Source organism: Artemia sp. Qi Xiang Cuo, chromosome 19 (assembly GCF_049724085.1).
Source record: "Artemia sp. Qi Xiang Cuo chromosome 19, ASM4972408v1, whole genome shotgun sequence".
In the NCBI taxonomy this organism is placed as follows: Eukaryota; Metazoa; Arthropoda; class Branchiopoda; order Anostraca; family Artemiidae; genus Artemia; species Artemia sp. Qi Xiang Cuo.
Genome location: NC_142812.1, coordinates 49,798,699 through 49,822,448, shown reverse-complemented (window position 1 = coordinate 49,822,448; position 23,750 = coordinate 49,798,699). Strand labels below are relative to the sequence as shown.

Here is a 23,750-nt window from a genome sequence, read left to right as displayed (position 1 = left end):
TGTTTCATGTTCGCGATAAAAGATTTTGAGTGTGGTGGCTATAAAACAAAAGTACCAATTACATGTTGGAAAAAAGTTCAGGGTTCATACCTGATAACCCTCCCCTGTAGATACGACCTTGGTTCCAAACACTGTATGTATAATTATACAATTATACGCTGTATACATAAACTGTATATAGAGGCTATAATATATACAGTGGTTCCAAACTTCCATCTTTTCCAGTTTCAAAAAGTACTCATTCAAAAAAGTGGGAAGCCCCTACAGCTCCATCAGTGTTTACTATGGGTATATCTGCTTCGGGCAAGTGCCAAATCAAAACCCGTTTTTGATCAACTATTTTCGTTAGTTAGCTTTAGTCACTTTAATTTATCATGGAGATAAAATGGTGGCACTTCATTTTATTCCGATGTTTTGGAGCATTTTTTATAAAAACTTATTTCAACCCGGATGAATATTACCAGTCTATGGAAATGGCCCATCGATTGGCATTTGGGTAAGTTATTAGTGCTTTAGTACCTCACAGGGGTGGACCCCTGTGAGGGTCCAGGAGTGGAACTTGCTTTTCATATTATTGACACGAATAAAGTAAACATACCACTCGATGCCTTTTTTATGCTCTTTCCAAATATATTAATCGTTTTTGTCGGAAATGAATTTTACCCCACCCCTATATATACCAATTCAGGCATGGGCGCCCATATGGGGGGGCAGGGGGGGGGGCTCTTGCCCCCCCTGGCTGAATGATGCTGCCTTATTTTTATAATTTTGTTCTGAGATTTCTATTATATAGCATTAAAAGTAGCAATTAGACGAAGTTTGCCCCCCCCCTGGAATTCAGCTTATGGGCGCCCATGAATTCAGGGTATATATTTGTACATTCGGGGTGTGGGGGTGTGGGTGTTTAAAGTTTAAACTTACCTCTCATATACATCAGAAATAAAATTTACCCCCCCCCCTAATTTGCAAATATATAGGCCTACCCTAAATTGGTATATATAGGGATGGGTGGGGGTTATAAAATTCATTTACGACAAAAATAATTATTATATTTGGAAAGAACATTAAAAAAGGCATTGAGTGGTATGTTTACTTTATTCGTAAGTCAATAATATAAATAGCGAAAAATTTACCCTATTGTTTTCTAAACTTGTCAATGTGGTCAAGTATTGGTGTCCTTGTCATATTCCCCCTCCCCAAGATTTTCTCTAGATCCGCCTTTGGTTCTTTATTCTCATTGAATTTTGATAAACACTTTTCTGTTGCCCTCTCTACCAGGGAAAGATACAGCCTTAGTGTTTGGGAAGGGCACCATCGAGAGTTGGCTCTCCCATTGGTATTTTTGGCCCAGTCATCCATATAATTATTTCAAACTTCAACCTTCTAGGGAGGGGAAGGGGCAGGAACGTGCCCTTTGGATCCACCACCTAAAAATAACAGCAATGCCACTAGATCTCTTATTTTATGCTCTAAGCCAAATACCACAGTTAGGGCCAATTTTAAAGCTTTGACGCTTCTAGGCCTGAGCGTTTTTGCCGCTCCGTTTTCGCGAGATTTTCAGAGAAGTCTCAGAAAAGTCGATGATAGTGGAAGCACTGTAAAGAACGCAACTAAATAACTAACGAGTCACAAGTAATGAAAGAGAGGTGATATCGAACTCTCAGCTGCCATTCTTGGGAGACATCTGATCTGACAGTAAGTCGCCACGGAATTCCAGTGTTGTTTCAAAATCATTTTTCTGTGTATAGGCACTTCGGCGACAAGTCACATCAGTCCAGTTTATGTTAAGGGAAAAATCACTCAGTGATAGTCTGTTGCAACTCCTGGCACTGTGTGCCCCTAGACCCGGTCCTAGTGGACCTATTGGTAAATCCAGGGCTGCTTACAACAAAATTCATTATATACCCAAAAACTGTAGTTAGCACATTTTGAGGGCACCTCCAATATACTTTACGGTACTTCTGCATTATGCGGTAGCCATGAAAGAAGTCATGTTTGGTTAATGCTAAAGAAATAAAATAAAATAGTTTGTATCTAATAGTAGTTTAGATACAAATTTGGGCCATATATTAGCACATTAGAGGTGGGGTGGGGGATTGGGGGTAAAGTATAACATATATTAAATACATAACCTAACCTAACATAGGTAAGTTTTTCCCCCCTAATTCCCCCCAAAAAAAAAAATAGTTTAAGTATTGTAAACTCAATAGGAAACCACGCTTTGCGATCCATTTGTCTATTGCAAATACCCGTTTGACAGGTTTCCTTTAGTGTTTCCTTATACAATATATAGCGATAGCGTTGAGTAGGCTACCGTATAATGCATAAGTACCTACTTTACCCCCACCCCACCACCTAATGTGCAAATATATAACCCAAATTATATATATTTCCCAACTGTTTTACCATGCGTCTCTCTTGTTCAACATAATGCCAGTAAATCAATTCAGCGTTGACGAAATCAAGAAACGGGCTATATATATACTTCGGGCTATATATTTGCACATTAGGGGGGTGGTACAGTAGAAGCACCCATAAAATGTGTTGACCACAATTCTTCTGCATTTTATGAAGTAAGAATTGTTTTCTTAACAATTTCTTTCTCAATAGCTCCAATCGTGCACGAATATTTTCTTACATTACATTCTGAAAATTTCTTGAGCCGCTTCCAGTTTTACTAAATTTACTACACCCTACCCTTAATACCAGGGTATAATACCCATGCCAAAAACTTGCTCATTTTCTTGGTTTGCATTATGTTTTGGGTAACATTGTAATCAGGGCCCTTTTCTAAAAGAAACAGAGTAAATATTTTGCGTTTTAGTTCTCCATAACGAAACACTATAAAATTCGAGAAACTACTTTAAAACATTCTGAAATACTAACTTATACCATTCTTAAATGTGCTTTACTTCACCCCCCTCCCCTCAATAGCCGAAATTCTATTGCACCACTAATTTCTTCTTTTATTAAATACAAAAAAAAAATTTAACAGAAAGTAAGGAGGGGCATTAAAACTTAAAACGAACAGAAATTATTCCGTATATGAAGGGGGTTGACTCCTCCTCATCAACCTCACTTCAACAACTTTACGCTAAAGTTTTTTAGTGCTTTTGAAAAAAACTTCTTATTGTTCCAATTAAACGAACATAGTGTTTCAGAAGTCGTTCTTAAAGAATTGGGAGAAAATTTAAGCTTCTCCCTTAAAATTTAATTTCTGAACGTTTTTGAACTAATGCATGTTTTGAAATTAGCTAACACTATATGAATAATTAAAACGAAATTTGCATATTAATTTTACTTTGTTTTGACTAAATGGCTTTCTGAAAATTATGATCGTACGAATTTGATAAAAAAAAGTGCGGGGGAGGGTGCCTAGTTGCCCTCCAATTATTTGGGTTTCTTAAAAAGGGAGCTTGAACTTCCAATTTTATTTACGAACGTTTTTATTAGTAATAAATATACATAACTTACGAATTTATGTTATTACGTATATGAGGGGGTTCGCTTCCTAGTCAATACCTCGCTCTTTAAGCTAAAGTTCAAATTTTGTTCGAATCACAGACCCCTGAATCACAAAAACCGTTGAATTAGAATAGATAGCTCTCTTGAAAGTATTAAGAAAACTTCCCCCATGGAAAGATACTGCCGCGTAACCTCCTCCTCCAACCCCCCCCCCCCCCACCAGAAGAAAATCCCACCTGAAAACGTCTGTATACTTTCCAATAACCAATACTATACGTAAACAATGGGCAAATTTCATAACTTGCAGGCCTTCCCCAGGGAACTGTGGGGGATAACGTCATCCTTAAAGACATATTTGTTAGTTTTCGACTATGCTGAACAAAATGGCTATCTCAAAATTTTGATTAGGTGACTTCGGGAAAAAAATCAGCGTGGATGGGGGCCAAGTTGCCCTCCAATTTTTTGGTCGCTTAAAAAGGAAACTAGAACTTTTAATTTTCGTTCGAATGAGCCCTCTCATATTCTAGGACTACTGGATCGATACAATCACCCCTGGAAAAAAAAACAAATAAACACGCATCCGTGATCTTTCTTCTGGCAAAAAATACAAAATTCCACATTTTTACAGATAGGAGCTTAAAAAATATACAGTAGTATTTTTTGTTACGCTGAATCTGATGGTTTGATTCTTTAAGATTCTGTCACCTTTAGGGGGGTTTTTCCTCCGTTTTTGAAAATAAGGCAATTTTTTTCAGGCTAGTAACTCTTGATGGGTAAAAATAAACTTGATGTAACTTATATATTTGAAATCCGCATAAAAATCTAAAAATCTTTGATGCATCTACTGGTGTCAAAATTCAGTTTCTTAAAGTTTCGGTTACTATTGAGCCGGGTCGCTCCTTACTTACAGTTCGTTAGCACGAACTGTTTGATCTAACAGCAAACGATAAAGAAGCGGCGGGAACAAAAGAGCCCTGCTGTTGAAGATTGAGCGAGGCCTGTATGTAAAGTTTTTAATTTTTTTAGTCTTTGGATTTTTACTTCATTTTCTTTTGTTTGATTTTTCATTTCCTTTTTTCTCGCTCAGAGGACGATCCGTGAACATAATGTAAGTTGTTTGCCGTTTAATTTGGTACAGTTAGCCGTGTCTGGTTTTTGGGATTTTAAAACCTTATATTTTTCTCATTTGATTTGTTCTTGTTTATCAAACAGTTCGTGGTAACAAACTGTAAATAAGGAGTGAATCGACTCAGTAGTAACCGAAACTATAAAAAACGGAATTTCGATATAGGCTAAATAGATACATCAAAAGAATCAGGTTTTCTTGTGATTCCAAAAATATAAGATTCATCAAGTTTAATATTACCCATCGAAAGTTACGAGCCTGAAAAAATTTGCCTGATTTTTGAAATAGGGGGAAACATCCCCTAAAATTCAAGGAATCCTAATGAAAATCACACCGTCAGGTTCAGCGTACAAGAGAGAACTCTACTTTAGAAGTTTCAAGCTCACATATACAAAAACGTGGAATGTTGCTATTTTTGCCAGAAAACAGATGACGGATGCGTGTGTATTTTTTTTACTTTGTTTTGTTTTTATCTTTTTCCAGAGTGGTCGTATTGAAATAATGGTACTAGAAGATCGGGAGAGGGTGCATTCAAATGGAAATTAAAAGTTCTAATGCCCTTTTTAAGCGACCATAAAGATTATAGGGCAACTGACCCCCCTCCCACACGCTTTTATCCCAAAGTTGTCTGATGAACATTTTGAGATAGCTATTTTGTTCGGTTTTATTAAAAGATCAAATAACTATGTCTTTAGGGATAAAATGGCCCCTTCCAGTCCGTGATGAGAGGCCAATAAGTTATACAAATCTGCCCATTGTTTACGTATAGTATTTGTTGTTGGCAAGTATACAGACATTTTTCAGGTGGGGGAGATTTTGTCCTTGGGTGGATTTCCATAGGGAGAATCTTCCTTGGGGTGGGAAATCTCCGGGGGAGATTTTCCAAAGAACATTTTATACTAAGGGGATTTGACAGAATTTCTATTCGAAATTATTTTTAATTGTCTTACATTCTCTTTGTCAAATCAATTTTGCATGTGGAGATGTTCCGGGAGAAACATCCGGGGCTATTTTCCGCGTTTTTTGATTTCTGGGAAAAATTCCACGGAAGGGGGCATTTACGGAGTGATCAAAAAACCGATTAGAGATGAAAGTCTTTTTCAAATGCAAGTATGATAAGGAGAATTTTTCAGGATGAATCCTCCGCAAAAACTTTTACGGGGAGGGGGATTTTCAGCGAGGATGAAATTCTGTCTGGTGGAAATTGAACGGGGGGGATGCACTCTACGTCAGATGAAATTTCCTCGGAGGATTTTCACGTGAGGGGGGGGGGGTATATTTCATGTAGGGTGAGCCAAATTTTCCTGCGTTACTTGAAAAATGATCAGAAATTAAATAAAAAAAAGTTTTTTTAACTGATAGTAAGGAGCGACATTAAAACTCAAAACGAACAGAAATTATTTTTTATATGAAGGGTTGACCCCTCCTCAATACCTTGCTCTTTACGCTAAAGTTTGACCGTTTGGCTACTGAAACACAGGGGCCGTTTAAGTAGAATAGGAAGCTATTTTAAAACTGCTAACAGTTTTAGCGTAAAGAGCAAGGTATTGAGGAAGGGGGCAACTCCTTCATATACTGAATAATTTCTGTTCATTTTGAGTTTTATTTTTGCTCCTTACTTTCAGTTGAAAAATCTTTTTTATATTTAATATTCAAAGTAACCAGCTACAGTTTTATAAAACACAACCACAGTTGTATAAAACACAACCACCGGGTCAGTGAAAATTTTCAAGATTTAAATAGACAACCTCACTCCTGGTATTTTAAAATTGATTCCACAAAATTACAGGTCCCTAGCTAGAATAGTTTAGGTGATTTATGTTACTAACAGACTCTTCAAGTTATCCAAGTTTTAAATATAAAAAACAAAACAACTGAAAGTATGGAGCAACATTAAAGCTTAAAACGAAAGAAATTATTTCGTATGAGGGAGACTGTCCCTTCCTCTTCCTTCCCTATATACACTCAAGTACTAGAGTCCTCTAAAAATACTTCTCTTTCAAATTCAGCTGCCCTTCAGGAGTTGTTTTTAATGAATTGGGACAGAAAGTCAAACTTCAACGTAAAGAGTGAGGGATTAATAAGGGGCCGCCCGCTCATATAAGTAAAATTTATGTTAGTTTTTAGTTTTAATGTTGCTCCTTACTTCCGGTTGAATTTTTAAAATTTAATTTCTGATCATTTTTCAAATCATACCTGGGAATCCTACCCCATGTAAACTTTCCCCTGGAGGATTCTCCTGGTAACTTTCCTCCTCATGGAAAGTCCCAACCCCGCCGAAAATTTCCCTTCAAAAATTTCCGGATATTTCCCAATAATTTATATTATATATAAACACTGGGCAAATTGCATAGCTTATAGTCCTTTCCCCAGAGGCTGTGTGTGTGTGTGGGGGGGGGGAGTCATTTCATTCCCGGAGGCCTAACTATTGAGCTAATCAACCACGTTGAAGCAAATGGTTATTTCAAAATTTTGATTGAATGTCTTTGGGGAAACAACGGGCATGAGAGTAGTAAGGCAATAGGGACCACAACCGGGACAAGAAACGGGACAAGATAATAGTGTATACAATATGAAGCATACAAGAACCTGTTTTTTTGTTATTAATATGCATTGCAGAAGAATGTCCCGTTTGACGTAGACATTTTTTAGGAGTCAATCAGAGACAACGATGGCTGCTCAATATACGATAACTTGATTGGTGATTTGGATTTGAATAAAAGGAATGATTTTCATTATAATTCATATTAGTAAGAGAATTGAATTCAGAGAGAATAGTTTATTTGAGAGGATATTAGTAGAGAACAATGAGTGCTGCATTTACATTATTGGAGATTAATGATGGAACCGGCAGCGGCAACGATATACGATTACCCACTATTGTTGTGGAAATAGCAAGAGCTTTCAATCTATACCTTAAATGGGATAACATGTATGCCACAAGCGTGACATCATTAGGGAAATCTAAGTAGGAGAAGCAACTATATTTTTCGGGAAAAGTAAACATTCCGCATATAAATCAACTTCGGGCAGCATTAAATGTCCTATCGAAATATATTGATGAGAATAAAATGCATCGGTGAATATTATTATTGTAATTATGTTCAATAAAATTGTTTCTAAATCAAAGGTATTTTTCTTTCTATAGTAGACTAGCGTATAATTTTAGAGTAGAAAAAAATCTGGTTAGTCTGAACTTAATAGTCGGAGTGTTAGGACTCTAAAAAAATGGATTGATTTGAGAAAGAGCAAATCTAGGGGAATCTAGTGTTTATTGTAAAACGCTTGATTCTAGAATATGATTTTCTAGAGTTATCTATTCAAAGTAAGATACTTTCTCAGGGAATGCTTGTGGATATAATGAAAACTGATTCTCCATCATTAGACTATTGTATGAAGCTTCTACATCGTGGTCTATATGCATTTACACAATTTATTGATATATTGATCACGACACGGCAAAATGATATTGTGGATATGCCTTTAAACATTAGATTAGAAATTTAGGACTTTTTTCACATGAGAAAAGATGGTGTTCAAGGATGATTTACTCCTCTCTCTATCTCAGACAATTTTTTGTTGTTGCTAGGTCAGTTTCATTGTGGCAGTGAGAGTGTCAACACATGAAAAAATGTTTCATACATGTCCCCTATGTATGTACACACTGGGCAGTTGGTCATCATGTGATAATTGCACAATGATTGATGAGTATGATGAAAAGTGTAGATTATGCAACCCTTGTAAACTGCATAGAGGATATTCTGTACAAATTAAAGATTGTAATTCCTGTCTTGAAGAGGTGTGTGACTCTCATCCTAGAGGGCACCTATGCTCCAATTGTCACTATGATAAATGTAATCAGGGGGATAATATATATCTCGATGTGATTGGAAAGAATATTAAGCGTGATTTTAGTTTAATGTAACGAGATTGGTATCGTCGTGGTTTTAGATTGTTCTGGGAGGAGGAGCCAGGTCAGCGATTCAACAGTTGGAACAACAAAAGAATATGGTTTCTACGGCATCGTTGTGAGGACAATGCGTGTTATGATTATAATCCCACTGATTTTATTTGGTTGTGACGGAGTGTGATTCGACACTTGAGGACACTGTTTCTGAAATTACTTCAAATAAGTAAATTAAAACATTTGAATTCTATAGAATGAATGAGAATAGTATCATTGACTATATAAAGAGATATGTCAAGAGTGAAGTCGATCTGTACAGCAAAAAATGTGACCCGGGCATTGTAGTATATCAGGATCAATACACTATGAATTCGCATAATCTACCTACGCTAGTTGTTCTCGACAAATATCTATACCTAGTAGAAGATGAAATCTAAAGAATAGAAACATCGCTTTATCATGTATATAAATTTTTATCATTTATTAATAAACAAATTCACATACATTTTTAGAACATTTTATTCGTAGGGCACTAAAATCAATATTAAATACGCTTGTAAGTATATTTCACACTAGAAAGTCATTCAATCGAGGTAAGTCAACGTAGATGTTGAGAAACTGCTTGTAGGTATAGCCACGGCATGTGAACATGAAAAAGAGTAGTGCATGAAAGCCACATGTCTTGGTCGTTAAATCCTGTACTCTTCGTTGATTTTGAATAATGGTTTTCCCAGTCCTTTCAATAAAGTTGCTGATGTATGGCGTGTAGAATTTATACGATAGGCCAAGAGGATCAAAAAATTCAATATTCTTCGCTGTTTGAAAGATGCATAGCCAATGGCCAGTCTTCAATGTCGATGGACTGCTATTAACAATGATTAGGGTATTGTTAACACTTGGAATTTTTTCAATGAAGTCCGAAGGTGTAAAATAGGACTTGTACTGGGACATGTATGGATCCATACTAAATACGTTGATTATTTGGTTTTTGTTCATGGTGCTAGGTCTAGCAGAACACTACCGTCGGTTGTGATTTCCCAATAGGTTTCAAATTGACTCAGTGATCTTAGCGGGATACTCTCAGTCAAAACATCAGCAAGTGTACACTCTAAACGTAAATTTCCTGTTCGTACTATACTCATATCCTGAGTCCCTGACAAGTCCAAAACAATTACCCCATGATTTTTTGAAAACGTTGAGTCGGTTATTCCATTTTAAATAGTTGAGAGTCATGATCTAGGGATTGCATGGTCAACTCGTACAGAGTTCTATAGAATTTTTTGTCAAATGATAGAGTGTACAGTGGAATACCACTCACTTTGCACACAAGGCTAGATAGACCAAAAAAATAAAATCATGGGGGGATTCAGTCCAGGATCCAACGGCATTGCCACTCTTCGCAAAGGCCAAAGCCAATTTTGATGGGATTTCTCCATTGATAAATGATGAATCGCTATAGCTACGAGAGCCGATGACAATGTGACGTTGATTGGTGATCGTATGGGGGACAAGAAGTTTAATGTTGTTACCAGTGGCTCTTAGCTTTTCCACTGGCAATGCAACAGAGCTCATAACCTTTTGTTTTCGGACGTGGAGAATTGCCGATTTGATAATGACATTTGCATCGGGTGCTGCAGGAAGTGTTTTTCTCAAAATGAAATTCGATGGGGCAAGTTGTAACTTTATGTCAATCTTGACATTGTGCGGTAGCCATTGGGATATATTGAATATCTCATGATTTAATTTTCCAACCAGATAATTCTCCTGGGTCACTGCAGTAGTCAACTCGCCGTCAGTATCAACACCTGATCGATATTCCTAACCCAATGATTGTCCTCTCAACTCCTTGTATGCCTTTGGTGTCATCATCATAAATTGTGTGTAGCTTGCATAGTTGGATAAATTATTGTTAATGCTAACCAAAATATAATAAATAAATAAATTAATTTGTTTGAATAGTTTGTTTAGAATACAGTTTTCGTAGGAGAGACCGTCGGCAACAGTTGGACTTTTAATATCTGACTTTTTCTTCACCGCAACATTTAAATCAATAAATGTTGATTACAAATCAATGAAATAGTCTTCATTGGAAAATATTTGAAAGTGTATATTTTCCGAGAGGGGGTGTTGGGGGTGAAATTGTTCATAGTGGCCATACTTGACACTGACATCAACATTTTCAGCATTGAATAGATTCAATGAGGAACTAATTGATGGATATGATTCCTTTTGGGGGAGATAAGTCATCTTAAGAGAAGAAGTCCTTCTTTGATCTAACAATCTTTCTTTTTCTTCTTCTGCTTATTGCTCTTCCTTGTTTCATTCCTCAAAGTCCTTGTTGATGTCCTTTGCTTCCCGCCTGGGTTGAGACTGATGAGTGAATGACGCGCACGCATCCTTTTCAATCCCTCTCCATTTTGTCGAGATTTTAGTTGCTCACCAACGGCTCTTGCTGAAGATCTAGTATTTTCCTTAACACTCTCCTTGAAATTCTTGCCTGACCCCCAATCCTGTAGTGTGGAGGCAGCAAAATTTGATGCAGCAGGTCCAAGATATTTTCTGGCAAGGGGTAGTGCAGAACGAAATAGCCTAGCAAACCAGCTACCAAGACCATAGCCAGACATTGTAGTACGCCGCTTGTAGTAGTCCAATCCATTGCCTATTTGACGTGGACTCAAAGCACCAACATAGCAATCTTTATCGGGACAGACAAATGGAATTCTTCAATTGTTCATTTTAGGTGATTGTGCTGTCGCTGACAATGGGTCGAAAATGACATGTAATCACTGCTAAGCCTTTTGTTATTGCTAGAGGATCACCCAATTCACTTCTTAGTGTTAACTGACAGAGTTCCAAATACGAAGTGTTTACAGGAACATACTGAAGGTGCTTTATATTTTAGTGATGAACAAGTTCATGAGTTGTTTTTCGATCAAGAACACGTAGGAAGGGGATATTTGAATGACCAACTCTCGATGTTTCCACAAAAGAGGCATAGAGAAATATGCAAGAGTCCGAAGCGAAATCAGGTTCAAAATCAGCAAAAATAACTTTATCCACCCCGTAAATGGTGCCAGCATTTTTCCCATTGATCATATTCTGTTTAAAGCCAAGAAAGTCTCTCAGATTATCATTGAGAATAATTATTTCAGTGTCAACAGGTGACGTAATGTAAATCCTATCGTGTTCCAATGAATAATTAAAATGGAATGTACCATTCCTACGATATGATATTTTTCTATTGATTGTACGACACAAATTTCTCATATCATCATATTCAATATATTTCAATTTGGCATGTGGATATTCGCTAGATTTAAGTGCTTCAAGCCATTAGTCGACAAAGAGTGTCCAATCGAATGGTATAACTTTTATATCATACACACGATCCCTTCTCAGGATGTCATAGGTATTTTTGAGAATACCATCGACAAAAAGCACTTTATATGCACCGTCGTATTCCATGGCAGGGGAGATTCTCTTCCAAAAATGCCTTGTCGTACTTAAGTCATTGTAGAACGGATTGAAAATGTTGGATGTAATTGTTACATATAGATAATTGGGCATTATCAATATCTTGAACACCAATTCAAGAATCAAAATCCGAGTTGTATCCTAGCCACCGTACAAGTAACTGTTTCTTACCCCTGCGAGTTAGAGTCTTTAATATCTTTTCAATTTGATAGATTTCACTATTATTTTTAACTTTTTGTAGTTCATAGTCATAAAAGCCGCCGAGGATCTCTTCATCTTTTGTATCACGCAAACGATAAGTTATGGGTTTAGTGTCTAGGATTTTTGCCACTTTTAAAAGTTATGTTGAACAGAATTAATTGCCCTTCTCAAAAACATTAGTTGTCCTATTAATTCGAACAGTATCATCAACATTGAATTTATTTTTGTTCTTGACAATCATTTCATTGGAATATTGTTTAAGAAAGGTGTCAAATGTATCATTATCAGAATGATGAACTTCCGTTGGGATTGAGTTGAAAAATGATCGATGGGATTGTTGATTATAAATCAACAAGATTTTTTCTAAATCATTAATAAAAGCAGGTGTATTTCTCAATGTACAATATCTTGAAATTAAAAGTCGAATAGTTTTTATCAATCTTTCGACCAGTGCAGCCTTTATAGGACTATGACTATAATAGAGCAGTGTATTATAGTTCACTAATACTTTTGCAACAAGGGGATAACCAAATTAACTACTACGTTCTGTTTGAATTTTTTTACAAGAATCATGATCGATAATATTTTAAATGGCTTGAGCAATTTCAACGCCTCTTTTTTATTGAAATGGAATTTCATACGCAGAACGACTATAAATACTGATTACAAGTAGAATGTGCTTTTACGGTGTATTGTGACGTCGTTGAATCTCATATAGAGTCAGGAGATCTGCGTGCATTATATACAATGGGAAAAAGGCTTGAGTTTTTCGATATTGATTAGCACGAAGTCTATTATTTCTATGCAGAGTGTAACTTGTTTAATTTTTAAGATAGTACACTTTTAAACATTTAGTGTGAACACCAGTGACCTTGGAAAGATTGGTTGGGGAACTTAAACTCACCGCTTTGACAATATTTTCATAAGTACATTTCAGAACTTCAACCATTTTGAATAAAAGCATTTTGTGTAACGTCTGATAACCTTTTGTATACTAGTTGTGGATGGTGACGGTGACATGAAACATTTTTGCTATTTCTTCGCCACTAATTTCAAGTTTCATGTAGGTTTACCAGTATTTTCTTAGTTTGATTTAAAATTTTCTTCTTGTTATTCTTCATTATGTTTTCAGGGTGTTGTTGTCGTTGGTGTTGTTGATGCTAGTTCATTCCTTTTTTTTATAATTTGTCTATTGCTAATAAGGCTTTTGGGGAAGTTTAACGTTTTTAGAAATTTGTATAGATGAGCGTCAAATGATGAATGTCCTTTACGATTTGTAACCATATCATAGATTAAATCAAGTAGATTATAGCTCTTGCCCTGAATTATAATCCTTTTTCCATTGTTGTCAGCTTGAATTTGATCTTGCAAACTTTCCAAGAGATAAACTAGGAGTCGTGATAATTTTTCAACCAAATATTTGGGGCTTATATTTAAAAATTTAAAAAAAAATTTAAATCAATAAAACTTCTTTAATTGTTTTCCAGAAGCAGCATACTCTTGAGGAGATGATTCTTTTTTGTGATCAATACCACTGGGCTTCGTCTGATAGGACTTATGTTTGTCCAATTGACGAAGTGTATCTTGAAATAAAAGTAGTTTTTTATCATACTTAATATTCTTGTTATCAATGAATTTACTAAGATTGTTTTCAAAGTCTTCCACGGGGGAGAGAGCGAGTTTTGTTGGATTCACTTTATTGGATTTTGCCATTCTCTCTAGAGAAAACTGTTTACAAGTCCTGCAATTATTGGCAGTAAAAGTGTGAAAAAGCTACAGCCCGCCTGAAGAAGTCGTTTCCTTTTAAAATTCTTTCCTTTCTATTTAGAGGCCAATCTAAGTATAATTGAACGATATCGCTTCTTTAATGGCTAAACTACTTCTTGTTGTTAAACATTGCCCTCGGTCAAATTTAAAATAAGTTCGGATATTAGATCAATAAAAACATTGTAAATACAGAGTTTGAGTATGTATTTTCCAAGCGGAGGTTTTGAAGTGCTTAGAACTGAAAAAAGATGTCTATTTTCATGTAGTTTCTTCAGTGTCATGATAGCAACTAGTAGGTCTTTTTAGTGTTCAAGGGGAGATATACTGTAATTTCATTGTCGAAAATATTTGTGACCACACGCAAATCCTTGGGTGTATTTTGATTAACATCTAATCAGATGTAACCGTAGAGTTTACTAGTTGCCTAACTTTGTGCTGAGAGTAAAACAATGGGGGCGCCAGGACCGATTTGTTTATTGAGAGTTATTACCCAGCTAGAATCACGAAAAACTATGTAGATGATGTAGTAGGTACAGTTCAATGCAAGTGTTCGCATACATTTGCTCTGATGAAAGAGATTGTGTAGAACCAGAGTAACGGAAATCTGTTCATGGTGAGAGCGAACAGTGAACAGTTGTAGCCTTTCCTAGGACCATTGTTCAATAGAGTCAGCCAGATCGTCAATGATCAGCCAAGAATTTAGCTCAATAATGGTGAAATCATCAATTCCCTGTATGAATTGTATATGTACCAGTCACATTGCGCCAATTGCTTTATTTCATCTTAAGACTACTGCCAAATGCTGCATGAATAGTAGATTTTTTTCACCTTATCCACAAACAATGTATCACAATTTTAAATTATTTTAGTTAAGAGTGTTGTTTTGCCTGACATTGACGGCCCAAACAGAAACGATCTGAATGGTGTTTTAAATTGATACATGTTCCCTTCCACAGTTCACCTAGAAAACTAACTGTAGACTATGGCTGTCTAATGACTAAATAATTTCCCTACTACTACTCCGTTCAAGAATAATAATGAGATGAAGACGAAAAAAGAATAATATTTTCTTTTATTATAAGCAAAAAAAAGTAATAACACTTAAAAAATACTACATTGAACATGAAAGCACATTAAACATGAAAAAAATACACTTTTTTAATTTATTTATAATAAAAAATACAACATTTACATAGGCACTAGAAAAAACACTTAAATAAATACACTTTTTTTTCTTTATTTAAAAAAATACAACATTTATTAGAATAATGCACTTGAAATAATATCAAACACAGCATTACAGCATTTATTTACAGCATTTGGTATGGGATCCCCCCCGGGGGCGGCCGCGGCGGGGGCCGGGGGGGCGGCTGCGGCGGGCCGGGAAGTGCCGCGGGAAGCGGGGGGCCCGCGGCGGTGGGCCCGGGCCGGGGGCATTAAATAGTGGAAATTGATCTGCCTTGCACACACACACACCTTGAAAACTGTTTGTGATATAGAAAAAAAGAATTTAAAAAACACCTAATTACCCAAGAAACCCTCCAACCCAAATTGAACTTTTTTTTAATAAATTTAAGCTAATTTTTCTAGACCGAGTTTTGTCCTTTAATCTACAAAATCAAAATGGTCTAAAATTAAATAAAATACGTATGGTAGTAACCTAACACCAAACTCAAGTAAACAGACTTTGTCTGATATGGCCGACATGGTGTTTTTCTCAACTCTAACTGTGTAGTTTTTAAATTGTAAAGAGCGAATCGCCATGACTCTCGCTCTTGGGACTAAACTACGTTCCACATAGTTTCTACACACACTCATGGCGAAATTATTTTTTACAAAGTGTGTAGGTACCCCCTTGCAAACTTGTTTGATATCCTTGTTGTGTGTTTCCACACAGTATACCTTCGGACCAGGAAAAACACCACTGGATATCAGATCGCTACCCGTTTCAGATTTAGGTTTGTTGGAGATGAACTCCTTTTACCCGTTGGTGACTTATCAATTAAGCGGACAGTGAGGCGATAATAACGGTTTTAGCAATCTGTTCGCTTCGTATTTCCCCGACCTGACCGTCGGTGAGATGCATGGGGCACAGAGATGGCTTTTTTAAATTAACATTGTTCTACCCGAGGAAACCCGTGGATTTATAAAAGACTTTGTTTTCCTTGCATAAATAGACCGGTGGGTAGGGACTCTCTGAGCCCCTACAATTTATCATTAGTAGAGGATGGGAGTATGCACTGGGTACCTTCAAAACAAAAACTTATTGCCGACCTCAACCCGAAACAGAATATCGTCGTTCATCACGTGCTATTGAAATGGATGGTGTCCAATGGTTTCAAGATCACAAAGATTCATAGAGCCCTCCAATTCGATCAAAAGCCTTACATAAAAACATTTATTGACACCTTTGTCAGTAAGCGTTCACAAGCAAAAATGAAAGTTGAAAAAGAAGTCTATAAACTCATTTTGAACTCAGATTTCGGTAAAATGTGCGAAGACGTACGACACAGAAGTCGACGTGACATTGTAACCAATCCCAAAGATTGTGCTATAATCATTGCGGATCCAAACTTCACATCGTTCACAATCATAGACTCTGATATGGTGCTCCTACACCGTAAGAAAAGAAACATTGAAAAGCGAACAGTGAACAGTTGTAGCCTTTCCTAGGACCATTGTTCAATAGAGTCAGCCAGATCGTCAATAATCAGCCAAGAGTTTGGTTCAATAATGCTGAAAACATCAAGTCCCTGTATGAATTGTATCTGCACCAATCCCGTCGTGGCAATTGCTTTTATTTTATCGTATGACTCCTGCCAAAAACCGTAACAGTAGTAGAATTTTTTCGACTTTTCCACAAACATTTTATCGTAATTTAAAATTATTTTAGTTAAGAGTGCTGTTTTGCCTGACATTGACGGCCCACACAGAAACGATCTAAATTGTGTTTTAAATTGATACATGTTCCCTTCCATAGGTCATTCAGACAACTATCTGTAGACTATAGCTGTCAAACGACTTAATAATTTCCCTATTACTACTCCGTTCAAGAATAATAGTAAGAAGAAGACGAAAAAAGAATCATATTTTCTTTTATTATAAGCATAAAAAAGTAGTAATACTTAAAAAATGTTACATTGAAAAAAGCACATTAAACATGAAAAAATACACTTTTTTAATTTATTTATAATAAAAAATATAACATTTACATAGGCACTACAAGAAACACTTCAATAAATACACTTTTTTTTGTTTATTTATAAAAACTACAACATTTATTGGAATAATGCACTTGAAATAATATCAAACACAGCATTACAGCATTTATTTACAGCATTTGGTATGGGATCCCCCCCGGAGGCGGCCGCGGCGGCGGCCGGGGGGCCCGCTGCGGCGGGCCGGGAAGTGCGGCGGGAAGTGGGGGGCCCGCTGTGGCGGGCCCGGGCCGGGGGCAGTGAATAGTGGAAATTGATCTGCCTTGCACACACACACACATTGAAAACTGTTTGTGATAAACATAAAAAGAATTTAGAAAACACCCCATTACCCAAGAAACCCTCCACCTCAATTTGTACTTCTTTTTTTAAATAAGTTTAAATTCTTTTTTGTAGACTGAGTTGTTTTATTTACTCTACGAAATCGACACTGACTGATATTAAATAATGAACGGGTGGTAGTGACCTAACGCCAACCTCAAGTACATAGACTTTGTCCGATATGGCAAACGGGGTAATCCTATCAACTCCCTCAGTTTAGTTTTTATAAGGTATACGCTAAATCACCATTACTTTTGTCCTATGCACTGAACCACCTTCCACAAAGATTCTATGAACATTCTTGTTGAAGTTCTGTGGTAATCAGTGCGTAGGTACCACTTTACTTACTTATTTGTTATCTTTGTTGCGCGTTTCCACACAGTATACCTTCGGACCAGGAAAAACACCACTGGATATCAGATCGCTACCCGTTTCAGATTTTAGCATTAACAATTGATCCCAATTAGTGTAGTCCATTCGTGAGCTAATGTACTCGCCATTTTCCAAATCATTCAATAGATTTTCAGTTTTGACTTTTAACAGGAGTGAACCAGTGTCCCCGTAATACACTTGAACTTGTCCCTCTATCGGCCAATGCACCTTGCATAAATTATAATAAAAAAAATACATTAGGTTCTCATATATTTCCTCGATTGTACTTCTTCCTGCAATAATTTTACTTATTAAAATGTTTTTTTTCTTGCGATGTAGGAGCCCCATATCAAAGAAAATTATTGCGAATGATGCGATGCTTAGATCCGAAATAGATCTAGCACAAATATTTGGAATTGGTTACAATCTTGCGTCAACTTCCGTGTAGTACTTCTTCGCACATTTTACCGAAAGCTGAGTTCAAAATGAGTTTATAGACTTCTTTTTCAACTTTCATTTTCGCTTGTGAACGCTTACTGACAAAGGTGTCAATAAATGTTTTTATGTAAGGCTTTTGATCGAATTGGAGGGCTCTATGAATCTCTGTGATCTTGAAACCATTGGACACCATCCATTTCAATAGCACGTGATGAACGACGATATTCTGTTTCGGGTTGAGGTCGGCAATTAGTTTTTGTTTTGAAGGTACCCAGTGCATACTTCCATCCTCTACTAATGATAAATTGTAGGGGCTCAGAGAGTCCATACCCACCCGTCTTTTTATGCACGGAAAAACAAAGTCTTTTACCGAGTCATGGATTTCCATAGGTATTTCACTGTCAATTTCAAAAAAACATCCCTTCGTTCCATTTTCCTCAAGACTGGCAATATCAGGGAAAGTCTAAGCACATGGATTGTTAAGCCATATGTAATTGTCAAACGGCAAATAGTAGTGAGACATTGCCGACGGGAAAAGAGAATTCATATACAAAAAAACTGCATCTGACTTTTCATCGGTGTGCTGTCCGGTCGGATCAGTTTTCGTGATACGATCCCCGTGAAAAACATACCCAACCCTCATTGATCTCTCTACAAACAGATTCTGATATACATCAGCGAGCAGACATATTTCTTCTTTGCTGATTTTAAGTAACAATTCCATCCCAAGATGAGGATGGAAAAAATATTACCCTAAATCCAACCAACGTTCCCTATGGATTTTATCTGGATTTTTGCAAACAATGTTCAGAAGAGTGAGTAAATCACTTGCAAGATATATTTTACAACAATACCACCCATTTTTAAATCCGACTTTTGCCAAAAACCTCTTAGAAAAGTCATTATCGCTAGTGGTGCACTCACTCTCAGTAAGAGAATTGTAAAAAGCTTCAATGGGCGGTAGTGACACCTCATCTAGCCTCGAGCCAGAGTTGTAATAATCATATGGATATATACCCTTACACGACAATAAATCATACATTTCATCATCGGGGAAGCGCTGTTTGAGGAGGGGGAAGCTATCAAAATTGTCACTTTTCTGTACCTGAATCAATTGACTTAAAGATTTGGGAAAGAAGCTGAAAGAGTCTAAAAAATCGGATTTTATTCAGACACGTGTTACCCTTGTCAACTGTTTTCCAAATGAATTCTAGCAGCAGTAGCTTCTCCGATGATTTGGGTATGATATTATATGAAAAGAACCATCTATCCATGCGTCATCTACAACTCCACCCTTGGCAATGCGGGCCAACGCCGGTAGAACAAACTTTAAGTCGCAATTGGAATTGTGTATAAAAACAGGTACGAAATATTGTTCTCTAACGTTTAAATTGCGTGACTGATGTGCTACCCCTCTAAAGTTACTCCCTCACGATGTAATTTCCTGCCACAAATGATCATGGTCCATCACATTCCTCCTCCCCCCATTCCCAACACCATCATCAAATTCCCCCTTGCAAACCCAACACATTTTACGATTTTTAATGGCCGTTATATCATTTGGTGATAGGAGCATAGGATAGTTTGTGTAAAGAAGGCGCGAAATTGCACCGTTCGCTGTTTTGATTAGACTGATCAATGCCGAGCGCATGAAGTCTTCACCGTCACCCAACATCTCAACTACATCCAGCACTTGCATGGTATTATTGGAATCTCGTTGCGCGTGAGCGTAAGAGACTTCTATGGATTCATGTATTTTAACACGATTTGAATTTGACGGATCGCACACTTCTGTCAGTTTCGCTTCGCAGTCTAAAACGATTTTATTGCTCTGCAGGAGTGTGTTTTGGAAATTTTAACGTAAGATCGCTCTATCTCCACTTACCGTCTCCACAGCCTGGTATCCATGACGTTTGCAGTGTTTCATGTGATGCTTTAACTTTAAATCAGAGCAAAATCTTGAGAGACATGTTGGACAGTAATAACACACACCACCTCGCTTTTTGGCCTCCCCCAAAACCCTACTAATATCCGTAATTGGATTGAAATGACCAATTGAATTGGGGTCTGTGGATGGGGCGTATAAAAGCCACACCCAATGTTCTACTGATTCAATTGAAGGAGCCCGGACTGGAAATAATACCCCCCTCTTATCGGAACGATGGCTTTCCTCAAATTCTGTTTCATACTGTAACACCGTGACACCAATATTTAAATGTGCATTAGCCCACTCGAAAATATCTATTCCTTTTAGTGTCACGAGAAATTGACCATTTAAACAATTAAAATCTACTTTGGGGAACATTGAACCCTCCCTACCAATTACTGACATTTTATCCAACTTTTTCTTAGTTGTTTATTCTTGAAGAGGCTTTATGTACCAATTAAAAATGCACACTTGAAATACTGTAGCCTTGTATTGAAACAGATTCTTTCTATCCCCTATATCTCTCTAAATATGAATATATTTTAATTCAATTGCCCTCTCCCTATGCCCACCTCTTAAAATAAAATCCTTTCTAAATCTACAAATATTAACATTTAAACTTTCAATAAATAAAACTACACATCCACTACCCCCTCATTATAATTTTCCCACTTACTTTCAATACTATTAGCCCAATTTAAAAAAAACCTCCCCGTAATTTGATAAATGTAGGCGAGTTACCAATATCTCTGTCTGCAAGTATGTCGAATGTACCTCGCTCGCATTTCCATTAAAAAAAATTTTTTTTGTTTTATTGATGCTTTTAATCTGACCCCCACCCCCCACGCCCCCATCTGGTGTTCTATATCTTCTTGAATTTTATTATGTTATAAATGTGATATGTCCCATGGCTCTTGGCTTATATCCCCTGACACGATAGAGTTGAAGTGATCACCAACATGGGCTCTGTATACCTTTGTGTTGAGGAAGGCAGAATTGGACAGAAAAAAATCTGGAAGAGGGGATATTTGTGTTGTTGCTGTATTGTTACTACTACTATTACTAGCACTAGGTGTATCATTAAGCGGAATGGTGAGGGGTGACATAGAATTGTCAATAACACCACCCTCAGTCTGTTCAATTGCGATGGTTGGAGATGGCATGAAGTCCCCTAGGCCTGTTAGTATGTATTCCAGGCTTTTTGGGGATAGCTGATCAAGCCAGCCTGTATTGTCCTGTGATGGGATTTCTTTATGAGGAGCCGGTTCAGATGCACTAGTAACATCCCCTAAATGCTCACGCATAAATCTATCTGCCCAGTCCGGGTCCTCCAACATGTCAATGTCATAAGTTAAATCTTTTAGGTTGGCCATCTCCCCAAAACAATCATTAAGAAAACCCCTATGCCACTCCATATTGTCTAGAACTAATGCAGGTTCATCTCTGAACTCCCTTGGTGATGCTAAAATTGGTTCAGGTTCAGTAAATGATGGTATTTCATGAGCCAATGGCGCTGCTATTTCATTAATCTATAGAGGAAAGGTTTATTTTCTATGTGAAATAAGCACTATTTCATAAAGTTGAAAAATCATGTTCATTTCTAGTCGTGTGTTTACCTGAATATTTAACACGTACCATTTTTCCACACCAGCCCCCATCCCCACAACACAAGTCTTCCTAGAATTATTTAAACTAAATAGTTACCCCCACCTCCCACAGTAAGTTCAGAAAAAAACAATAGCCTTATCTGTAGTGAAGCATTTTTCTACTCGTATGTTTACCCGAATATTTCATACGTACCATTTTTCCGCACCACCCACAAAACTCAATTCCTCCTAGAATTTTTTAAACTAAATACTTACCCCCTCCCACAGAAAGTTCAGAAAAACATAATAGCCTTATTTATAGTGAAGTGTTTCTTAGTCGTATGTTTACCCGAATATTTAACACGAACCATTTTTCCGTACCACCCACCCACTCACAAAACTCAATTCCTGCTAGAATTATTTAAACTAAATAGTTACCCCTACCTTAAAAAGTTCAGAAAGATGTAATAGTCTTAACCATAGTAAAGCGTTGCGTAGTCGTATATTTACCTAAATAAATAAAACGTATCAATTTTCTTGACCACCCACAAAAGTCAATTCCTCCTAGAATTATTTAGAGTTAATAGTTACCCCCGCTACACAAATATCAGAAAAACACAAAATTTGTACTCATTGTGAAGTATTTTTCTAGTCGTATGTTTATCCGAATATTTAACACGTACCATTATTTCACACCACCCATCCACAAAACTCAATTCCTCCTAGTATTTTTTTTAAGTAAATAATTATGTATAAGGTAGAGGTAAAATACATACATTTATAAATTCAGACTGCACTTTTATGCCTGAAGCCCCTGGTAAAGCATGAAGGGGGGTCCCCTCCTGATCTTGAGTATACAAGACTGATGCATTATGAGAAAGCATCCATTCCCTCTTGAATTTTCTACCAGGTTGCATAGTGGTCTGTACAGAGCTGACACTGGCATGAGAGGGTCCTGGTTCGTCCAGAGAACTTGTAATGGATGGCCGTGCAGATTGCGTCGATGTGGTACCAGTTCATCTTGGTCTCTTTCCTTGGGAAGAGTAATTGTATGAATCCACCTCCTCCTCCTTAAAAAAGAAGAAAAATTAAGAAAGGAGATATTAACCTCTCTTTTAAAGATAAATTACCCTATAAAGTTTATTCTGGTGTCTGTAGCTCTCTATGTCTTAGCGCTTTAGAAATATTTAAAAAAAACTTCTAAAGTAAAATTTTGGAAAATTTGAGTTTGGGGGGAAGGGGGATTTCAAAAACATCTTGCCATAACATAATTTGTCTTCTAAAGATGATTCTGATGTTTGTAGCACTCTATGTCTTAGCGCTTTAGAAATATTTTTAAAAAGCTTCTAAAGTAAAATTTGGAAAATTTTGAGTTTGGGGGGAAGGGTGATTTCAAAAATATCTTGCCATAACATAATTTATCCTCTAAAGATGGTTCTGGTGTTTATAGCGATCTATGTCTTAGCGCTTTAGAAATATTTCTAAAAAGCTTCTAAAGAAAAATTTTGAGTTTGGGGGGGGGGGGAGAGGGATTTCAAAACATCTTCCATAATATAAATTACCCCCTAAAGTCAATTATGATGTTTGTAGCGCTCTATGTCTTAGTGCCTTAGAAATATTTTTAAAAAGCTTCTAAAGTAAAATTTTGGAAAATTTTGAGTTTGGGGGGGGGTATTTCAAAAACATCATCCCATGATATAAATTAACCCTTAGATTCAATTCTGATGTTTGTACTGCTCTATGTCTAAGCACTTTAGAAATATTTAAAAAGCTTCTAAAGTAAAATTTTTGAAAATTTGGAGTTTCAAAAATTAGTCTGCACAAAGAATTCCCCTCTCCCTCCCCCTTACTTTCCATGCGACGAAATAGTTTGTTTTTTCAACTTGCAAGGATGGTGCTATAATTAGTTCACTGTATTATATTTTTATAAAAAGACCCTTAATCATTA

General features: G+C 36.7%; 1 protein-coding gene across 1 annotated transcript in view; it reads left to right on the top strand.

Moving 5' to 3' along the window:
• The first annotated feature begins 374 nt into the window (after positions 1 to 374).
• The window catches only part of LOC148940954 (GPI mannosyltransferase 3-like), a 95,896-nt gene continuing 72,520 nt past the window's right edge, over positions 375 to 23,750 (top strand). The window contains exon 1 of the mRNA XM_089104827.1: positions 375 to 496. Within this exon, the coding sequence (XP_088960953.1) occupies positions 375 to 496 (122 nt within the window). The remainder of the gene's footprint in view (positions 497 to 23,750) is intronic.